At 34.0% G+C, this 19377-nt stretch overlaps 2 protein-coding genes and 8 non-coding genes across 13 annotated transcripts; 3 read left to right on the top strand and 7 right to left on the bottom strand.

The window, feature by feature from the left end:
- Positions 1-3520: 3520 nt before the first annotated feature.
- Positions 3521-3607, bottom strand: R90.9. Its single transcript, NR_069819.1, has one exon. It is a non-coding gene; the product is annotated as an Unclassified non-coding RNA R90.9 (non-coding RNA).
- A 671-nt stretch (positions 3608-4278) lies between these two features.
- glb-24 (Globin domain-containing protein) lies at positions 4279-8206 on the top strand (the record flags this gene model as incomplete). 3 transcript variants are annotated; one of them, NM_001269533.3, is made up of 7 exons in its annotated part: positions 4279-4347; positions 5232-5305; positions 5700-5805; positions 6539-6649; positions 6698-6767; positions 6996-7450; positions 7519-8206. In NM_001269533.3, 7 exons carry the CDS (start codon positions 4285-4287, stop codon positions 7606-7608), a joined length of 969 nt encoding a protein of 322 aa, NP_001256462.1. The 3 variants fall into 3 exon arrangements, with proteins under 3 accessions (NP_001256462.1, NP_001256463.1, NP_001256464.1); NM_001269534.3 differs by lacking the exon at positions 4279-4347 and having other exon boundaries at positions 5235-5305; NM_001269535.3 differs by lacking the exons at positions 4279-4347; positions 5232-5305 and having other exon boundaries at positions 5779-5805; positions 7519-7608.
- R90.12 lies at positions 5690-5839 on the bottom strand. Its single transcript, NR_069818.1, has one exon. It is a non-coding gene; the product is annotated as an Unclassified non-coding RNA R90.12 (non-coding RNA).
- Positions 8133-18186, bottom strand: bus-19 (VTT domain-containing protein). 2 transcript variants are annotated; one of them, NM_001047697.6, is made up of 8 exons: positions 11439-11723; positions 10783-10943; positions 10366-10432; positions 10083-10177; positions 9894-10032; positions 9737-9815; positions 9602-9689; positions 8133-8811 (listed from the first exon to the last, which is right to left on the bottom strand). In NM_001047697.6, exons 1-8 carry the CDS (start codon positions 11530-11532, stop codon positions 8755-8757), a joined length of 780 nt encoding a protein of 259 aa, NP_001041162.1. In that variant the 5' UTR covers positions 11533-11723; the 3' UTR covers positions 8133-8754. The 2 variants fall into 2 exon arrangements, 1 of the variants encoding a protein (NP_001041162.1); NR_003174.1 differs by lacking the exon at positions 11439-11723 and adding an exon at positions 17856-18186 and having other exon boundaries at positions 8755-8811.
- 21ur-14576 lies at positions 8982-9002 on the bottom strand. Its single transcript, NR_069817.1, has one exon.
- 21ur-15167 lies at positions 9975-9995 on the bottom strand. The gene has a single exon (NR_069816.1).
- On the top strand, positions 10491-10679 carry T07F10.11. Its single transcript, NR_069815.1, has one exon. It is a non-coding gene; the product is annotated as an Unclassified non-coding RNA T07F10.11 (non-coding RNA).
- On the bottom strand, positions 12177-12324 carry T07F10.9. The gene has a single exon (NR_069814.1). It is a non-coding gene; the product is annotated as an Unclassified non-coding RNA T07F10.9 (non-coding RNA).
- T07F10.10 lies at positions 15211-15341 on the top strand. The gene has a single exon (NR_069813.1). It is a non-coding gene; the product is annotated as an Unclassified non-coding RNA T07F10.10 (non-coding RNA).
- Positions 15213-15343, bottom strand: T07F10.12. The gene has a single exon (NR_069812.1). It is a non-coding gene; the product is annotated as an Unclassified non-coding RNA T07F10.12 (non-coding RNA).
- Positions 18187-19377: the final 1191 nt, after the last annotated feature.

The raw sequence follows: 19377 nt of genomic DNA, 5'->3' as shown, positions 1-19377 counted from the left end.
CAGTATGTCAAAGATTGAGTCAGACGGAAGAATAATTTTGAAACAATTTATTTTCTCAGACTGGGTGTGTGAGGTCTTCCAAAATCCATTAGTGGATTACCGGGAAGTGTTTTGGCGATTTTAAACAAAAACGCAGATTTTGTTTGATTTGATGTTTCACTGAATTTGCTATGTTTATTTTTCGAGATCGAGATTTAAAACATTTTAGTTACACCTTCATCAAAAATGAAACTCATAACTTTAGAAATGCTTGTGTAGAATTCATTCACCGTATTTTCCCTATAAGTGAACACTACTATACTTTGATAGCTCATATCTAGGTTGTCTTTGACTTTATAAAAAATTCTTGAAAAAACTAAATGTGAAAATATTTTTCGTGTATTTTACCTGTTTCACATTTTTTTGGTTAAACATACCGTTGAAATGCTAGCTGTTAAAAGTTACTAATGGGGATGCAAGTTCATTTCACAAGATTTCACGAGGTACCATGTCCTTTTGATTATCAAACGCAGGAGTTTTGATTTAAAATTCCAGAAGATCAGAGACTAAAATCTAGTTGATAATTTGATTCCTTTGAATTGAAAAAAACAAACCAAATAAAACGATGTCTTCTTCTCCAAAAAACACGTTCGTCAGAGAAATACGTCTTCCCAACGTGTGATTCCTAGATCTTCTTGCTCTTCAATTTTTGATAATATAATTAATCTTAGCCATCATCATAATCATTTAGTCAACTCCATCGTTTCAATAATCCATTGCTTTTTTCTCCAGTTCTGCTAGTAAGTTCTACACGACACGAAGATTAATTTCTTCTTTTTTTGCTGTCTTAACAAGTTTTGAGCCTTGTTGCTTCGGTGTCCCCTCCTTCTCTCCAGTTTCCATTCTTCCCATAGTCGTGTGAATCGCATCTCTATTATTCATCACGAGTATATGAAATATGAAATATTGTTTCATATATAATGTATAATAGAAGAAAAAAGAAACGACAAACGAGAGAACGAGAGTGAGAATGAGACACCCGATATTTTAATTGTGCCCTTCGCTTCTTTCTATTGCCTTCCAGAAGAAGTGTGTATCTATTTGCACTCGATTTATCCAACAGATATCATCGTTTTCTTCCTCGTCTTCACATTCAACTTTTCATTTTTCCTTGTCTTCGTTATTGTTTATGTTCTCTTATTTCTAATTTCCCATGCATGAGGTGTCAAACATAAATATAAAAGCTGATCCAAAACCGACAAAAAAACGGAACATCAAGATCACTATCAGAATAGCAAAAGTTAATGAAAGAATAGATTCCTATATATTCAATTCAGAACAAAGTAGTTCATTTTTTGTACCCTGACTCGAAGTATTCCATTAATCTCTTTTCAAATATGCACTTTATTGTTAAGACATGGACAAAACTACAAAGTATATAGGAAAATGAAGAACGGCTGGTTGAAAATTAGTGTTTATTCAATAAATTTGAAACATTTTGATTTCTGACATTCAGAAATGCGATCATTCACTTTTACCTAGAAATGTGACAAGTTATCAGTTGTTGTATTATAAATTCTTGGTTGAGAAATTGTGTCTAATTTTTCTAATTTCAATCCAAAAAGTGTCTAAAATTGTTTGGAAAATTGCGGAGAGTTGCCAAACAGTTTTTAAATATAGAAACTAGAAAGAATTTTCAAATTTTTAAAGAAAACAAAGTTACCAATTCAGTGTACGATAATTCTGCTTTTGGGCAAGATATAGTCAACTTTTTTCCTTCGCCGATCTTTAAAAAAACTATCAAATTTATTGAAAGAAGGACAAGATTATTATTGAAAGAATGGACTTTCGTAAATTAAAATTTAAAAAATCAGAACAAAACCAGTTTGGAGAATTTGCCTAGTTCCCTTAATCAGTATTGAACTTTCTATTAATATTTCACTCGAAACACTCCTTGAAAATTAGTGATGAAGTTGTACAAGTCTTATTTTTTAAAATGGAAACTTTGACAACATGACCACTTTAATTCAGTAACGCGAAACTTTTAAGAAACCATGGAGAACACCTTTGTTGCCATGCACCACATTTTTTCTAAATTTAGTAATACTCACAAATCTATTTTACGTTCTCTTTCCTAGCGATTTTGTTTGGAATTTGCTTTGAAATTTGCAAAAAAATCTGAAAACAACTTCCCTTTTTAATGCTGCTGAATAAGAGTAAAGTACACAGTAACCTCTGCAAGAAGTTGCAAGAAAAAGTGTGTGCCCACTCATTTCCGGAAGAAGCTGGAGATGGGAAGAAAGAGAGTAAAACGGAAATTTGTTTTTCGAAATGAAAACAATTGTCTTTCATTCATGCCTTTCACACAAGAACTCCGGGAGCACGGCGACGTTGGCAGTTGCCCCCATATCTAATTAGAAAAGCCTCCTGTTCTCATTTGTATTTTGCTTCTTTTTTGGTACTTTTGTTTCTACTGAAGCTCATCATTTCTTTGATGGGACTTGCGCATGGTTTTTTCTGGAACGAAATAGGATGGGGGAAAGGGGCAGCCGGATGTCATTGAGTGTATGGAGAAGACTGGACTTCTTTAATTATCATGACTCTGACGAGTCGCCGCCTTCTGCTCCTGCTCCTCTTTTGCTTCTGCTCATCACTTTTGACTTAACTTCAAATGCCTTCATTGTTACTCCATTTTTTCAATTTTAATTTTAGGCCAGTGAAAAAACTAGATAGGATCTTTGAAATTGTTTCCGCGAAAAGTTCAGACTTGTGTTTGTGTTTTAGCTATAGTTCCAAAAATCAATGTGATAAAGTTATCTTTAAAAAATAGCCAAAAATATTCTTGCACAAACTTGTTGCCAGACCTGCCGTAATTTTTGAAAATTTTGAAAAGTTCGTAATCATTCTTACTGTGAAATAAATTTGGACGCATTCAATTTAAAATTAGTTTTGCATTCAATAAAATATAGATAATTTGGTGGGCTCGTAGGCTCAATGTAGGCGATACTACCCAAAGTTCCTGTAAGCCTTTTTTCAAACTTGATCTTTCAATAAATTTATTAAAATATCACAATGAAAAACACGTAAATTTACGCCGTTTGAAATCAAAATACCTTATTTCAAATTCCTGAAATTAGACGGTGCGCAAGACTTTAAAGAATAAGTGAGTTCAGACCTTAAAAATTAATAAATTCGGTGAGGGTTTTATCTAGTTTTTGAAATTCCTCTTGAAGTTTATATGATTCATCCGGTCCCTGATCAACAAAATAAAATATTTCCTTATTCAACAATTTCCCACAGTTTCTTAATTATATCCCTTTTGCCCACAAGCATTCCGAATTTCAATGCTCATCCGCTGAACACAATTTTCGGTTTTTTTATTTCCCACGGATTTTCATCTCCTCCTTTTGTAGATTAGCATTTTGAATTTTTGATTTACAATTTCTATTCCACAGACAAATTCAAATAATTCCATTATTTCACAAAAAATGTTGATTCTCTGAATCATAGATGTGAAGAACGTTGAAAAAGTAGAGAAAGTAGAAGAATTGAGGGTAATCATCCGTTTCAGAGTAAAAGAAGTCATGTCCCGGGAGAGAAACACTAACAAAGTTGTCACCAATCAACTCCCGACCGACATCTTTCAAGAATATCTATCTTCCTCGTGTTCTTCTCTCTGCAAATACGTCTTCAGATAGATAACTACTTTTCGGTTTAATTTCTACAAATTGCTTTGCAAAAATGTGTTCTTTTTAATGAAGCAGTGAGAATTAGGGCAATAGTTTAAAATTCATATAAATTTAGGCGATTGAAGCTTGAATTGTTAGATATTATTGAACTAATGTTTAAGTGTTCTGAAGATGTTTTTGATTATTTTTTTAAAATATCCCTTTCTGCTCTCAAAAAACCTAAACACCAAAATTCTAGAATAAATATCAACAAACTAATGTCAGATATTTATTATTTTCTAGTATTATATTTACGCAAGTATGCAATAATACTACATTTCTAGGTTGTGAGCAAACCCCTTTTCCGGTGTATTTTCACGCTCAATTAGTTGTTTTATTAGAGAATTGGAAAAACAAGAAGGGAAAAAACTCTGAATTTGTCACTAGTCACTACTCAATTTACTTTTCAATTCATATTGCAATTTTTGCTACTGCTCTTGCTGCCTCAAGATTTATATTGCATTTCATTTTTGCTCAAACATTTCCTTCAGACTTTTCCTCCTTCTCTTACTTCACCTGCCATCTTATTTAAATGACGTGATTCCAGGCTTTCAAAATTCAAGCTTTACAGGCAAAAATGGAAAGACCATTAGCACTTCCATATGATGTTACACCACTCTATCATCCACTGGCAAAACTTGTAAGTTTCAGAAACTATTTAGCGAAAATGAGCACTTTTTGTTTGAAACGCTGACAATACCATTACAATGTTATTAGAATAGAGCAGAAGAAAATGGGAAACTGGAGAGTTTTAACGACCAAAAAACGGGAAACCACTAAAAGTTTGGTTTCATTAGTTTCTTGGGAGAGTTACCAACATGACCTCCATGCACTTCAGAAGTCATGAGCTCTTGCTGTTGTTTTAGTTGATATTATTTAGAATGCGGCCCACATAACCAAATTTTTTACGAAGTTTAATGTCAATCATTAGAAAATAGAGAAAAAATTTCAAGACAATGATTAGAAAGAAAACAATGTAAATGTACTGATTTGTATTTTCAACAACTTTATTACACTTATGTATAAAATTGTAAAAACTCAATTTGAAAGTGTTTCAGAACATAAATTTATTTCTTTTTTTTTTCTTCGCAAATTTTCAGAAATCTCCCAGAATGTTTATCCACTCTAAGTGCACCTCTAGTCATCCTCAAAGAAAATTAATTGTTGGAGCAATTTTACCGGCCTCAAAAGTATTGAAAAGTGTGATGGAAAAAATCAGATCGACTTTTATCTAGTTCAAAGTACTCACCTGCAGCTAAATTTTGTAAAAACCTAATCAAAAAGTATTATTTCAAATGACTTTGGTTTTTTTCAGAAGTTAACTCAAACATTTCATTACAGGAATAAAATCGAAGCTTTTCATACCGACCCACTAAAAATGGTTCCTTGATATTTTAAAAGTTGAATATTTTTTAAATTCTTCTCTTCAGAATTTCAAGATCTCCAATCCCGTGAGAACTGTTGCATAGAATATCAATATCTGCTTATTTTCTTTTTAAAAACAATCTTTGTACTTTTTTCCAGAACATGGATCACACTATGATGCCTGTCATTTCAATAACTCGGACTCGTCGTTGCTCAGTTAGTTCACCTCTTCGGTAAGTTTCAAGTACCTCAACATTTTCACCTGCTCTTTTGCCGTTTCTGAAACTAAATTTTTGTTGGCGGCGAGTGGCTGTCAGGACAACTGTGAGCGCCGTTTCGTGCACATTCATCAAAATTTGAACACGAAACGGCTCTTGGTCGCCAAGGACATGTGTACGTGTGTTTGCCATTTCAAATTGCCTTTATGAGATCCTCAAAAGTCATAAGCTCAGCTTTCAATTTCTCATTTTTCTTGTCTTGTTTTGTCCCATATTTCCGCCATTTTGACATAACTGACACGAAACCAATCAGCGTGGGAGTCATGCGGGGATTGTCGTAAATCAGAAATTGGGGGGCTTTCAGGATAAATTGGTTTTAGGGCGAAAAAATAAGAAAGAATAATTTCAGATTTACGCGTACGTTTTCTGAAGATTCGTTGGATTCGTTGGAGAAGAATGGTCGTAAAGAATTGAGAAGGCAACGAATCATGGAGAACGGTGGAAGCGTTGAAAAAGTGAGTCAAACAGAAATTTGTTTTTTTGTTTTTATTTTCCTTACTTTTTCTGAAAAAAAAAAATTGAAACCACCAATTAGAACTACGTGAAATCATTTTAACAATCAGTTCCACCAAAATCTCTTGTTTTTAGATGAGCATATCAGCAATATTTTCAGTTTTACATTTCATAGAAAGTTCCCATGCATTTTTAATTTAGAAAAAAACCGGTTTTCATTTTTGAAATGCTTACATAATTAGTTCAAAGCTTAGTTTTTTATACTTAAAACTCTGAAACACTTTTTTCTGAACAATAAAAATTGGTATAACATAGATCCAAATTGCATATTCATTTTTCATTAAAAAAAACGTTCATCATCTAAAGTAGTTCAGCTTTCCGCTTTAAACAATTTATAATTTCTAAGTTTTGCAAATTGTGGAGGCGTCTGCAGAAGTTCCTACCTACCGAATAACTAGACGTTCTATACATAAACATCATTAATTTATTTCTTTTAATGTCTGATTCAATAACTGAAATAATACCAGACTGTGAACAAACAGGGAATATAACATAGTCTCAAGTGAGATCCTCAACCACTTATTGTTTTCCCTGCTTCCAAAAAAAATGAGCATCAGTGTGGTCTGCATTACAACTATTTCCAATAAAATGCAGAATAATTCGGAAGGCTCCAGAAAGCCTATGTATTATTCCTTGAAATCTAGACCCTGTCAATATTCGTTTCATTGCTTCCAGGAAAAGAATTCTTTGAATCCTCTTGCTCACACAACGTGTCCACATTTGGGTCAAATGGGACGTTCGAGAACTGAATGTCCTGAAGCGGAAAGCCTTCGTCTACCACTTACGGTATCGTTTAGATGTTTATCTGCATTTTAATTTCCGTGTTTCTTACAGTCCAAACGATCTGCGGGAGATCTTTCGTGTCCTCCATCGCCGACTCGTCGTAATTTGAATGAAGTCATTGGTGAGTGAACTGGGGCGCAATATTGATAATCCAAAGAACTACAAATTTAGTCAATTTTAAATAACGCTCCACTGAAATATGGATTTTTAGTCAACTTTGTTTTTTTAATAGCTTGAGAACTAGGGTTTCCATTTTCTGACGAACGTGCTTTTTACGCTTCAAATTAATTTGAAATCGAGGAATGAAAAAACCTCATAACTAGAAAACCTCGAACATTTTCAAATTTAGGTCTTTCTCCGTACCAGCAAAAACTTCTTGTTCAATGCTGGCCGAACATCTACACTACTGGCGCTAGTGGACCATTTGCAAACAGTCTCTACAGCACATTAAGTAGCCGAAATGCAAAAGCAAAGGAGCTTCTTGCAAAGGCTGATGGAGTTGCAGTATTCTCAAAGAGTGATTTTGATTGTAGTGTTATGCATTGCCGAGTTACTGTAGAAATTCTTGATACGGTCATCAAAAACCTGGACAACGATCATGCCAGAATTACGCAATACCTGACAGAAATCGGAAAGCAACATCGCCATCTGAAAGCGGAAGGTCTCTCGAGTGCAGTTTGGGATGATTTGGGTGATACAATAATGGATTGTGCAAGAAGAAGATGTGAAGCTGTTCGAAAACACAAAGAGTTAAGAAGAGCATGGTTGGCTATTATTGCATATATCATGGATAATCTGAAACAGGTATGATTTTTAAAAAATTTAATGCTTCAAAGTTTTGATCTTTATCGATTTCGAAAACGATTTTTCAGGGTCAATCGATGACGCGATCAAGTTCAACGTACGACTTGTCCTACGATTCATCCAAAGTGCCTTGTACAAAGAAAAACTCGAGTAACTGAATGCAAAATGTATTTTCTTCCGAATAATTTCATCAGTATTTTTTCAATTGTAATATTCGTTTTTCGAGTGATTTTATTGGGGTGCTACAGTTAGTCCGAATCCAAAATTGTTTACTGCTTTTTTTGATGAGCAGTTTCCGTTTTTCCAAAACTTATAACAAACTTGTAAATTAGGAAAATTCCAGTTTTCCTAAAAAACACGACTTAAAGTTTGAAAGGCATAAAAAATAACTTGCGGATTTCAAGCAATTCTAATGTTGGAAGCTCCAGTTTTCAATGAATAATAAAAGTTATAGAGGCCAATGTTTAAAGCCAAATTTTCTGATAGTGAGTAATTTTCAAAATATTTTTCCCAAATCATGAATTTTTACTTTCTGCTTGTACATAACAAAACCCTCTTCTCCTTTTTTCTGCACACATTCTCCGCTTTTCCGCATATCTTGCGATTTCCACCCTGTTATTTTTCTGTGTTATTGTATTTTTTCTCGAACACACCACACATCTCCACCAATTAACATAATATATATTTTCAGATTTTTATTTTATGATTTTTTGTCAAATTTTCTTGTCTTCTATATTAATAAAGAAATCGACAATATCCTATGATCACGTATAGAAAAAAGGGGTTGATGATGATGTTGGTAAGAAAAACATACACATTTTGAACTTTTTGAGCACTTTTGTTGAGGAAGAGAAGGCATTTTTGAGTGAAGATTCAGAGTAAAAGTGAACAGAAGAGCCTGAGCAAGCTGAAGGATTGAACAAAAATGAACAGATAACAATAAATATACAGAAAAAAATGAATCGGGATTAGGAAGAAAAGTTTCGATTTCGACACCGGTGTGTTTGAAAATAGAATCGGATTGAAACTGCAAGACTCTGAATATGAATGGAATTAACAAAAGAATCAGACGGGAAAAGGGGGCTATTCAAGAACGTCAAGTGGGAAGGTTTCATCGGAATCTGTTCATAACCGAAGCATTATTTTTTGGGATCGGAGAAGCACCTAGATATTATGATTTCGATCGGGTGAGAGAGACGAGTGAGAAAATGAATGACGTGGCATGGCAAGAGGTGATATGTAGTCGTACGGATTGAAGGCACGAAATGGCGCTGATTTTGGGTTGAGCTATTCAGATATATGGGTTATACAATTTCCATCTTTTTGACTTTCTCGTCCATCTCGTCGGAGCTTGATACCAACTGAAAATTTAATACTATTGTATTTATATGGTTTTTTGTTCGATCACTAGAGACCGTTTTTACGTTTATTTAGAAGGTTTTGAGTTTATTTGATCAACACAAACTCCACTTCTTTGTAGAAATTTGTGTTCATCTGGGTTTGGGAAATCGAAAGTTTGCTGAAATTGCGAAATTCCCAACACCTTTGGTAATCAGCGGTCTTAAGCCTTGAAATTGTTTATGCTAATGCAGAAACCGATTTAATACTTACTTTTCGTAAAAAATTATTTTGGCAATTTTATGAGAAAACTGGACATTTTCAGGAAACAAGAATTTTGGCTCCCAGAAACTGAAAAAAAAAACCGGAAAAATCCCGACTTTTTTTCATTTTTTGGTAATCGTTGATAAATTGCCACACAGACCCGCCGCTTATAATAAAAAGTGCATTTATTGGTAAAAGAGTTGTGGTCATGATATGAAAGTGTACGACTCTTGTAAAATTTAGTTTTCACTCAAAATATTCTTAGGTAAAACTTTGGCAAAACAATTTCTTTAGAAAAGTACAAAAGGGCTGAATTTTATGTTTCTGACAACCCCTTCTAACCGCATAATTTCTCAAAATTCTCTTCCACGATTTTTCTTATTATCTTTTAAGATTTCTTGTTCACTGATTGGCAATTGTCAAAAGTCAAGTAGTTTAACTTTGCGGTACCATGTCAACACTCTCCATTCTCTACTATTTGTATTTCGAATAAGAAAACGTGAGCAAATGGTTTTCTTTTACTTTTCTGCTCATTTGTCCTCTACTTACCTGGTGTTTATTGGCACGAGGGCGAATGTAGATTGCGTAGGCGAGTGGTATCAATGCAAATGAAAAAAGTTTCAGCATTGTTGTCGTGCTGAAAATCAAATAGTTCTGAGATCATTGTAGTATGATTACTAATACCTGAACACATCGTCCCAAGACCGCAAATCTCTTAAAATGTACCCTGCTTGAACACAAATGAAATTGTACGGCGCCAGACCTAAACCAAGTGAATATTTGTAAAATGAGGCAAAATTAAGACTCAGAAAAAAAGAAGAAAAATGAAGAAAATGAATACCAAAAAGTGCTGAGACGACGAATATTGGAAGTGGAATGTTGAGGAAAGGAGCGACGATGTTAAGAAGCCATGATGGTGAAATAGGAAACATTCGAGCAAATAATAAAAACGGTAATAACCGATTCGAATTGTCGTCGATCTGGAACAGCAGCGGTTTAAGATTTTTCAAATTATAATGATTAGACTTACTTTTTGTTGAAGATATGTTAATTTTTGTCCAAAGTAGTAAAACACGTATTCTCTTCCAAATAGTTCTGAGAACATGTAGCAGAGCGTACTTCCGACTGTAAATTTTAGATTACTTTGTTTTTAGATTAAATTTTTTGCAGAATGTTTACTTTTTTCTTTAGAAGACAGGAATTATTTTTTTGAAGGTTCATTTTTAAATTTTAAAACTAAGTTTTGACATAATTTCCCTTTACAATAATTTATTTCATACTCGAATTTTCAATTTTCTAGCTTGAAAACTCACGGGTCGTTAGGCAACAGCAAAGGATGAATCCCGACCACAAATCGTACACAACTCCGGCAATCACATTCTGTAAGAAATTATTAAAATCATTTTCATATTTTCACAATAAAATTCCAATTCAATTCACAAATCTTATTCGAATGCTTTCTCCTTTTGTTCTTTTTTGTACGTGTTTATCAGCTATCCGTTAGCATATGTGACGTGATAAGAAGAGAAAAGTGATGAAAGACCGGGTCGGAATCAAGTTTAGCCCTCCGCCCTCCGTGCCATCAACCAAGAAGCTAGAGGAAAGCGCAACACTACGAAGCTGTGATTACAGTCCGAAGCTGACAACATCACAAAGCTAGATCATTGCGCAACAGTGTGTATCACATTTTGGATGGCGTGATATGTATAAACAAACGAAAAACAACTCACCAATAAGAACGATCCGGGGATGGCAAATGTCTGTTTGTAAAGGTACGCACAGATGAAAAGTGTCGTAATATACCCAAAATGATCTTCTTTATATGCTCGAAATTTGTCAGCTAACACTGTGAAATTGTCGAACTGTTTCGGGATTTCGAATACTCCTCCCTCTGAAAAAAGATAATAAAAAATTATAACAGGAAAAATCAGATTTTTGGTATGATGTTTTATTTTAATCAATTTATTGAACTTGATATCAATATCATTTAGCAGTATTAGAATTCAAGTCAAAAAGTTCAATAAATTTATGAAACGATGCAAACCCAGAAATTCATCTCGAGTTTGAAGACAAATGGGGGCAGGAGGCAAGGGGAACGGATTATGAATTTGTTTTAAAAATATTGATTCTATTTTTATTTTTTGTAGGTGCATGCATTTTTAAAATTAAAATATCACACTGGGAATTTTAAGAAGTCTTAATCAAGTTGTTATCTCTGCAGTACTTTACTGTTTATGCTTAACTTCTGCACATAGCACCAAACGTTTGCAAGATCTGGGGCAGAGTTCAGTAAGATTTTGGTAAGAAACTTGGACAAAGAGATATTAAATCTTGAACTTATGAGTTTTAAATAACATGTCTTAAACATATTGCAATAAAATCACACCTGATTCTGGCCAACCGGGAGCAGAGCATATCATATACCATAGTGATAAGGATGAAATGCCAAAAATGGCAGGGAGTATGAAGAGTCGTGTCATAAGGAGATGTCACTACGTAAGGAACGTTCGATCTCTTCTCCCACGCGTTTTTTGATACGGAGGGAGGAGAATATAGATATGTAGGAGTAGAAGGCGTTGACTTGGGGGAATACGAAGGTAGAGGTATGTGTGATCAGATCAAGAGGATAAGTTGGAGGGCATCTGACGCAGCCGATCGAAGAAATGTTTCTCTGAAAAATGAGAATGTGTAAGGGCACGGCGATGGAGAAATAGTGAAGGATATGAAGAGACACAGAGATTGGGCTTCTACCGAAACAGGAATATGGTGTATGTGTGGCATGGAGACGAACTGAAGGAAGAATAAGAAGAAAAGAAAAAGGCGACATAATTGGGCGCCGACGGCGGATTCTAACGGTTTTGGCAGTATTCACAGTCAAGATTTTTCGAGAACATTTTTGTTCCAAAAGCAAAGTGGCGACATTTATGAATAATAGCGGAAGTCGGTCAGAAAATACTATGGTCAGTCACTATACACACATCGAATACTTAGACTATAATTTATTTTCTTATCAGATTTTGATTTCAAGGAAAATTATTTTGTAGGCTTGTATAAACGCAAGAAGAAAATTAATTTTAAAATAAAGAGCATGTAACAGGCTGTTTACAAAATAAATAAACAATACAACTCAAAGAAAAGCAAATACCCAGAAGCTTATCAACATAACTGATTGATCACTGAAGCTTGTGACTCTGTCCCGTCTTTAAAGAACTATTTTTTGATAAGTAATAATAATTTTTGAACATGATGAAACAAGAAAATCTTTTCAGGAAATTGAACACTAATCATACTTAAAACCATGACAAGTATTCATTTGTGCCTTCTTATCACTTTGCACCTTTTTGACCTCCTGCCAACAAATTTCTGAATAAACCACACTTTGGGCACGCTACGTTATGTCACATTTCATCGGAAATGGCTCAATTGTTTTTGAATCATAGGCTCCAAGTTTGCACAGAACTGATAAAATTCACACATCGTACAATGTTTACTTTAAAAGGTTGACACTGAACTATGGGTTATTCCTGTGACTTTTCTCACTGAATCTTTTAGAAAACTGTAATAGAAGTGTAAGAAATTTTGCAAGAGACGCTATGAGAAATGTTTAAAATTAATCAAGAAGATCCGTCAAGATTTTTGTAAAGAACAGAGGCACGGGAACAATTACAAATGATAAGGAGTATCAAGAAGAACAGTCTATCAGAAAATGTGAAGCATTGATAATCTGATTAAAGATAAAATTAAATTGAATCAACAAAAAGTCAGCAGAAGAGGTCAATTAGAGAAGAAAAGAATGGAAAACAAGAAAAGCAAAGAAACAAATGAAAAATGAAGAGGAATAGTAATAAGGAGAAAGAGTTTATCACTGATTTTACGAGTCATTATCGAATCGTTTGGTGATCACGCACAACCAATGGGTGCCAAACCACAAACTGTTTCATAATAATTTTTTTTTAAATACAATTTTCTATGCAAAGATGAACTACAATGTTCAGTATCTAACTGTACTATTTTGTTGTTGTTCAAACAAAAAAGCTACAAATTTGTGAGTCATGAAAAAAGAGTCTGACACGGTTTTTGTCTCCTCTTTTTCTTTTTCAAAACCAGATTGAAATTGATCTTTCAACTTTTTTTTGTGAAATTTTGAAATGTTGAAATTTAAAAACGAGCAACGTCATTGATTTCCAGGTTTCATCTCACGTGTGCATGAATTGTTTTCAAGTTGCTGAAATAGTTTTCATAGTACGATAAGCGTTGCTGATGAAGTCACAAGTTGATAAGTAGGGGGAACACAACTAGAGTTTTCAAAGTGTGACATTTCACTATCTGCTTCTGATTTTTCGGCAATGTAAGTTATAAACTCCGATGTTTATGTTCGATTTGTTTTATTTCTAGAATAATTCCAGTTCCGATCTCAGAAAATGTTCTGATTCTTATTTTTTATATTTCAAAAAACATCTGGACGTGAAGTTTTTAATGCTAATAACAACTATACAAACCCAATTCTGTGGCTATCTTTGTTTTACTCTTATTTATGCATTGACGATTTGCTCAAAACGATTTTTTGCTGCTCAAAGGAATGGAGCAGCAAGAATGAAATCAAGGCGAGTTTGATTACTATATTCTGCGGGTTTCTAAAACATTTACAGAAACATTTCAAAAAAGTAGTTAACTTCTAAAAAAATTATGGTCCAGAGATTGCCTCTGGACAGAGGATAATAACACTTAAGAAAAATAAAATAGTTTTAGTTAACTTTCTTGAAGAATAAAAAAAAAGAGTTTTTTTCTATATAAATTGTTCCATTGAGTTAATGAATGGATTTGTTGGAAGTAGAACTATACGGACATGTGAAAGTGTATAATTAGAGTAAATGAGATACGGAAGAAGTCGGAAAATGATAGATATAGACGGATTCCAAGATGGATGCCAATTTAGGAAGATGATTGCGTAATCGAAAGAGAAAGGAAAATGATTGGCGATTCGGTAATAGAAAGAAAAAAAATGAAGTGAATTGAGAGTGAAGAGTATCGTCCTTCGAACGTCATTTCAGTTTCATAGTTGTTTTGGTTTTAGGAAAGAGACACACATGGTGGGAGAAGCTATGGATGGAAAGGGGCCGTGAGAATAGATGAGATCTGACGGATTGGGGCGACCAAAACCGAACTGGATTCGATAGGAAGACGATGAAGGGCGGCCTCCCTGACAATGATGATATTGGAAGAAATGAGAAAAAAGACAAACGACAAAAGCGATGAATGGCTTACGCTTACGACCAATCGTTTTTGAATCGGGGTTGATAGCCGGTAGGAAACCGAGAAAAAATGAAGGTGAAAGTGAGGAAAATTTATGGATGGGCAACCAGAAAAGAAACAGACACAATGCATAGATATTTTGTAGTGGTATGATGGACACTAAAAAAAAGAACGAAGAAGGAGAAGAAGCCACCCGATTTCGCGCATTGGTGCAGAAGTTTTGAATGAAGATGACAAATGCAAAAAATGAAAATCCATAGGAATAAGAACGACTTGTGGTCTTGCATAAAACAAGAATCAGGAGAAATACCGTGAAATATGTAACGCGTTGAGTTTCAAATACAGAACGGCGAGTGAGTGGTATAAAATAATTTATTTAAAATACCAAACAATTTTGTTGAAACAAAAGATTTTGGCGCTTTACTGTAAGTGTTTATATATTTTAAATGTCGTAATCAAGAACAGAGCTCAAAAATTTATACGAAGTTAGTCGATATTGATTAAAAACCAAAGGGTGGCACGGAAAAATGGGAGTTATTTAGAGAAAAACGCATTAATTTAAGTCAAGAGATTAGCAAGAATAGAAAATTTGCCATTCAAGTTAATGTAATTTTGCTTTTTGTCTGAGATTTTTACAATTAAAATCCCCATTGACGGTACTGCACTTTCAAGCCACAATAACTCGGGTATTTTCAGTCTTTGGGTGGTTTTTTCAATTAGTCTTCGAATGGCCTTGTCCTATAAAACTAAGAAGTATTTTTCTTTTACAGTACTTTCAAAAAAAATCTCAGAATCACGGGACTCCACAAAAAAATAGAGAATTGTTTCAGATAAAAACCAAAAATTAAAACACTTAATGGCCTGCTTTTTCTCTTTTCATTGGATTTTGATCTAAAGAAACCCGATATTGAAGCGATGAGCCAAAACAGTTTCCGGCCGTTCTATCTTTTTTCTTTCTTTCCGCCAAGGCCGACCATTATTGTCTCCGGACGATTCCTCCCCCAAAAAAAGAGAAAAAGAGTGTAGGTCGCGGAGGGATTATTAGGTGGCAAAGGAACGATTTGAATGCTTAAATGCAAAGGGGCTACCTGCTTGACCGATTTACAGAAAGAGATGGGGTTGAACCGATTGAGATTGAAAATGAAAACGATTAAGATATTGAGTACTGTGAATGAAACGAGAGAGATTGAGAGAGGTAGTAGTGAGAAAGTGAGACCGAAAGTGAGGACAAAATTTGCATAGATCAACGATAGTAACATTGACGTCAAGATAGAAAAAAGGTGTAAAAAATAATAATCCTAGTACTCATACTCGGGAAATTGTAACTACTAAATCAACTGTAGCCAACATTTTAAACGGAAAGTATAATCATAAACATAAAAGCGTAGAAGTTGAAAATGTTCTAAAAGAGCATAAAAAAGATAGAGAAAAGTGAATATGAATGACCATCGAAACATTTTCTGTTGCAGAAAAATAATGCAAGTTTTTATTTGATTCATTTTCAAAAGTTTTCAAAAGTTTTAATAGTAACATGGAAAACAAGTCGAACTAACTATAAAAATTTTGTTATGATTTTTAAAAAACTATACGAGTTGAACCTACATCAGGTCGGATCTTACTGAACTCAAATTTTATACCATTTTTTAAATAGTACTTTTTTTGTTAAATTTAAATTTTGTAAAAAGCTACAAAAATGGAATGAATACCAAAGAATTCCTTTTAAGAGAATATTTTTACCAAAAAATACAAACAAAAAATATCAGTCGCAAATGTTTGTTATGTGGTTCATACCTTTGTCATAGTTTTGTGTTGAGGCTATCACTTTTAAAGAGCAAACATGTTGTTTTCCTAAATGCTCGGAATCATTTGTTTAAAAAAAATGCTAGCTTCGAAAAAAAACAAAAAAGACCAATTTGAAACAAAAAATGCACGGACACAGATGTGTCCCTCAAATCACACAAAATTTGTCATATTCCAAGTCACAAATAATTTAAGAGTGCTTTTCCATGCCTCTTAGTCGGCACCAAGTTGCTAGGATGCTGAGCACAAAAGGGAAGAGAAAGAGTGGGGGAGAAAGAGCAATAAACAAAGAAAAGAACGAATATTACTACAGACGATAAGGCAATACTAAATATGAATCTTTAACAGATAACAGGGCAAAAAAATGTCTGAGATTTGATAACTGAGAAGAATCAGGTGGAGAATATCTCTTTTGCGCAAAGAAGAAGCTGCTCCCTCAATAAGAGAAAGAGCAACACTTGGTTTATTTGTCTTTTGAGGATGCCCCCTTCTCTATCCTTTTTGCCACAGACAACCCCGAGAGCATATGGTGCACAAGTGAAGATGATGGGGGAACAGGTAGAAAGGGCGGAGCACTGGTAACTCTACTTGTTAAATTTTGGACGCAACACCGAAATATGCAATGACAAACACAAAAAATACGAATACTACACGTGTCAATGTGAGTACAGTTTGTTCAAAAAATAAAGAGTACGGTATCTCAACAATTTGATCTACAAATTTTTTTTTTTTTTTTTTGAGCATTTAAAAGTATCAAAAAATATAAATACCAGAGCAAGAATTCATCAGAGATGGAATTTATAACCAAAAATTGACTGTTCATAATAAGATGTTTACTGAATGAATGTTTCTAGTTTTTGAACACGTTTACTTTTTGCAGTGTTTTTATTATTGGTAACATAATTATTTGGGCATGTCAAATGCGCCAAAAGCTTATATTCTGAGTTCCACGAGGGTGTGACTCAAGAACTTTGAAATTAAACACCTTCTAAAAATGAATAAAGAAATGTAGAGAGAAAAAGACAATAATACACATACCGAAGAAAAACCTGCACCAAAAAACGGCAAAACAAGTGTATTGGCGGGTGAGTGGCTTTCTTTTTTAGCCTCGATCTGATGGACTGAATACTAAGAACCTATTCTACAAAAGCTTGGTGCTAACAAGGAAAAAAGTTACGAAAGGTCACTAAATTCTCGGTGCAGCTAGACTGATTCTTATTGAACAACTTTGGATTTAAGAAAGATTTCGAAAATTTATTTTTGCTGAAAACACTAAAATACAATTTTCATATAATCCTCTCAAAGTTCACTTCATATTTATTTCATGACATCTTCTAAGATACTCATAAATTGCAAAATTCTTACTTTTAGAATTTGAATGAGAATTCCAAATTGCAACAGGAAGTTTTCAAAAATGAAAACCATATATATCCCTCTTTTTTCAAATAAAGCAGAAACTATGAAGGTTGAGCAAACAAAAAGGTCAATTAGCAGAAATTTCTGGAAGGGGAGATGTTTCAAGTTGAAAAATGTGTACAAATGAACAAATTTCAACAAATTATTGTCTGAATTTTTTTTGTTAAAACTTGAGTTAGTATTTAAAAATAGTCTGATAAGAATGTTGAGCAAACGTTTTTACTTTACTATGTTTACATGGAAACCGGTTAATGTACATGCAAATAGCTTTCCCGTGTGTATTTCGGAAAGGTCAAACTTTACATAAATCAGAGAAAACAAAAGGTATACCTACCTTGCCAACACGAGCACCTAATCTTGTCTACTCCTGCCTACACGAGTACGTGCCTGCATGTACCTATGCAGGCATGCGACAGGCACGTACGCCTGATGACGTGCCCTTAAGCTGCCTGCACGGCAAGTCGCAGATACGTTGTAGGCACACAATCATGTATTTTGTAGTTGTAAAACCTTATGCAAAAAAACTTCTTCTGAAATATTGTATCGTGATAGATTTTCTTTGCTAGATTTTTACATTTCTCTGTTTCGTACCCGCGAAATCTGAGTGAAATAAACAGTGGTAATATAAAATTGCTGCAAAATCTGTTTCTACAAATGTTGAGCATAAATGCACAATCTTTCAAAAAAACCTACAATTGCGAAAAAAAACACAAAAAAAACTTGACGCGGATTGATGATCTCTAGCTGTCCAAACTTATTTAACTGCCAACCTTTTTTTGAGGTAAAGTTTACTCAAAAGTTGGATGTTTGTTTTTCGCTTAGGATGATGGTATATACATCAGATCCAAAAACAACACTAAAAAAGCGACAAAAAGGAAATTGGAAGAACAAAATGTATATATCTGCGCCGTCATGCAGGTGCTATTTTATGTTTGATATGCAAAATATCAAAACACGAATGGAAATGTTGGACAGGTGGAAATTGAAAAAAAAATCTAGAAATATCAACACTTACATAGATCTTCTAAAATTTAGGAATATTGTGGTGACTTGGAAAACAAGTGAGAAAAATTGAATAATAATAAGCATCAGAACACGGTTTTACGTAAGATTTGATTATGAGGTAAGTCGTCGACAAGACAAGACAAGTCGAGCCGTGAATCGGGCGCCTCTCACATCGCCTCCTCACTTGCCCTGCCTTGTATTTACCTTATTTAGGCCTATAACCATATAATTTAATCTTTTCAAATGCTTTTCATGTTTGAATTTTTTCGGGGGACTCGGTTTTTTTTCCCGAAAATTACAGTTTTTTTCAGTTTTGACCGTTCTATGACTTGTAACAGTTTCACCGAATTCGTGAATGTTTTTAGCTATGAGATAACACCTGACAGTTTTTCAAAACGAATTTTACAAAACTATTGGTTATTATTGCCCGAGTTCGAATAGTGTCGGAAATAATAACTAAAATTCTTAAATAAAATTGTTTAGGTTATATCCAATCTCAAAGCATTGTATCAAAGAAAAATGAACACCAAACAATCAAAAGATCCGAGTTACTTTGAGTGAATAACCCGTGTCTGTCTTATTATTGAAAGCAACACCATAAAAAGTAAATTTAGTTTGCCAACTACTCTCTTTTCTTCGTTCCGTCCATTTCTTCATTCCTCCATTCGGTGCTCAGGATCATTTGAAAAAAGACGCAGACACAAGTGTCAAAACGGTAGAAACGAAAAAAGGTTGGGAGGAGAGTTACGGTGGAACGAGTACAAAAGTAAATAAAATGTCAAAGGTTAGGTTGGCACCCACCGTTTCGGGAACAATTTTGCCGTGGAAGAGAACTTGGGGGCTTACTATTT

This window comes from Caenorhabditis elegans, chromosome V, assembly GCF_000002985.6.
Source record: "Caenorhabditis elegans chromosome V".
Classification (NCBI taxonomy): domain Eukaryota; kingdom Metazoa; phylum Nematoda; class Chromadorea; order Rhabditida; family Rhabditidae; genus Caenorhabditis; species Caenorhabditis elegans.
Note: the sequence above shows the minus strand (reverse complement) of the source record. Positions and strands in the feature narration are given on the sequence as shown.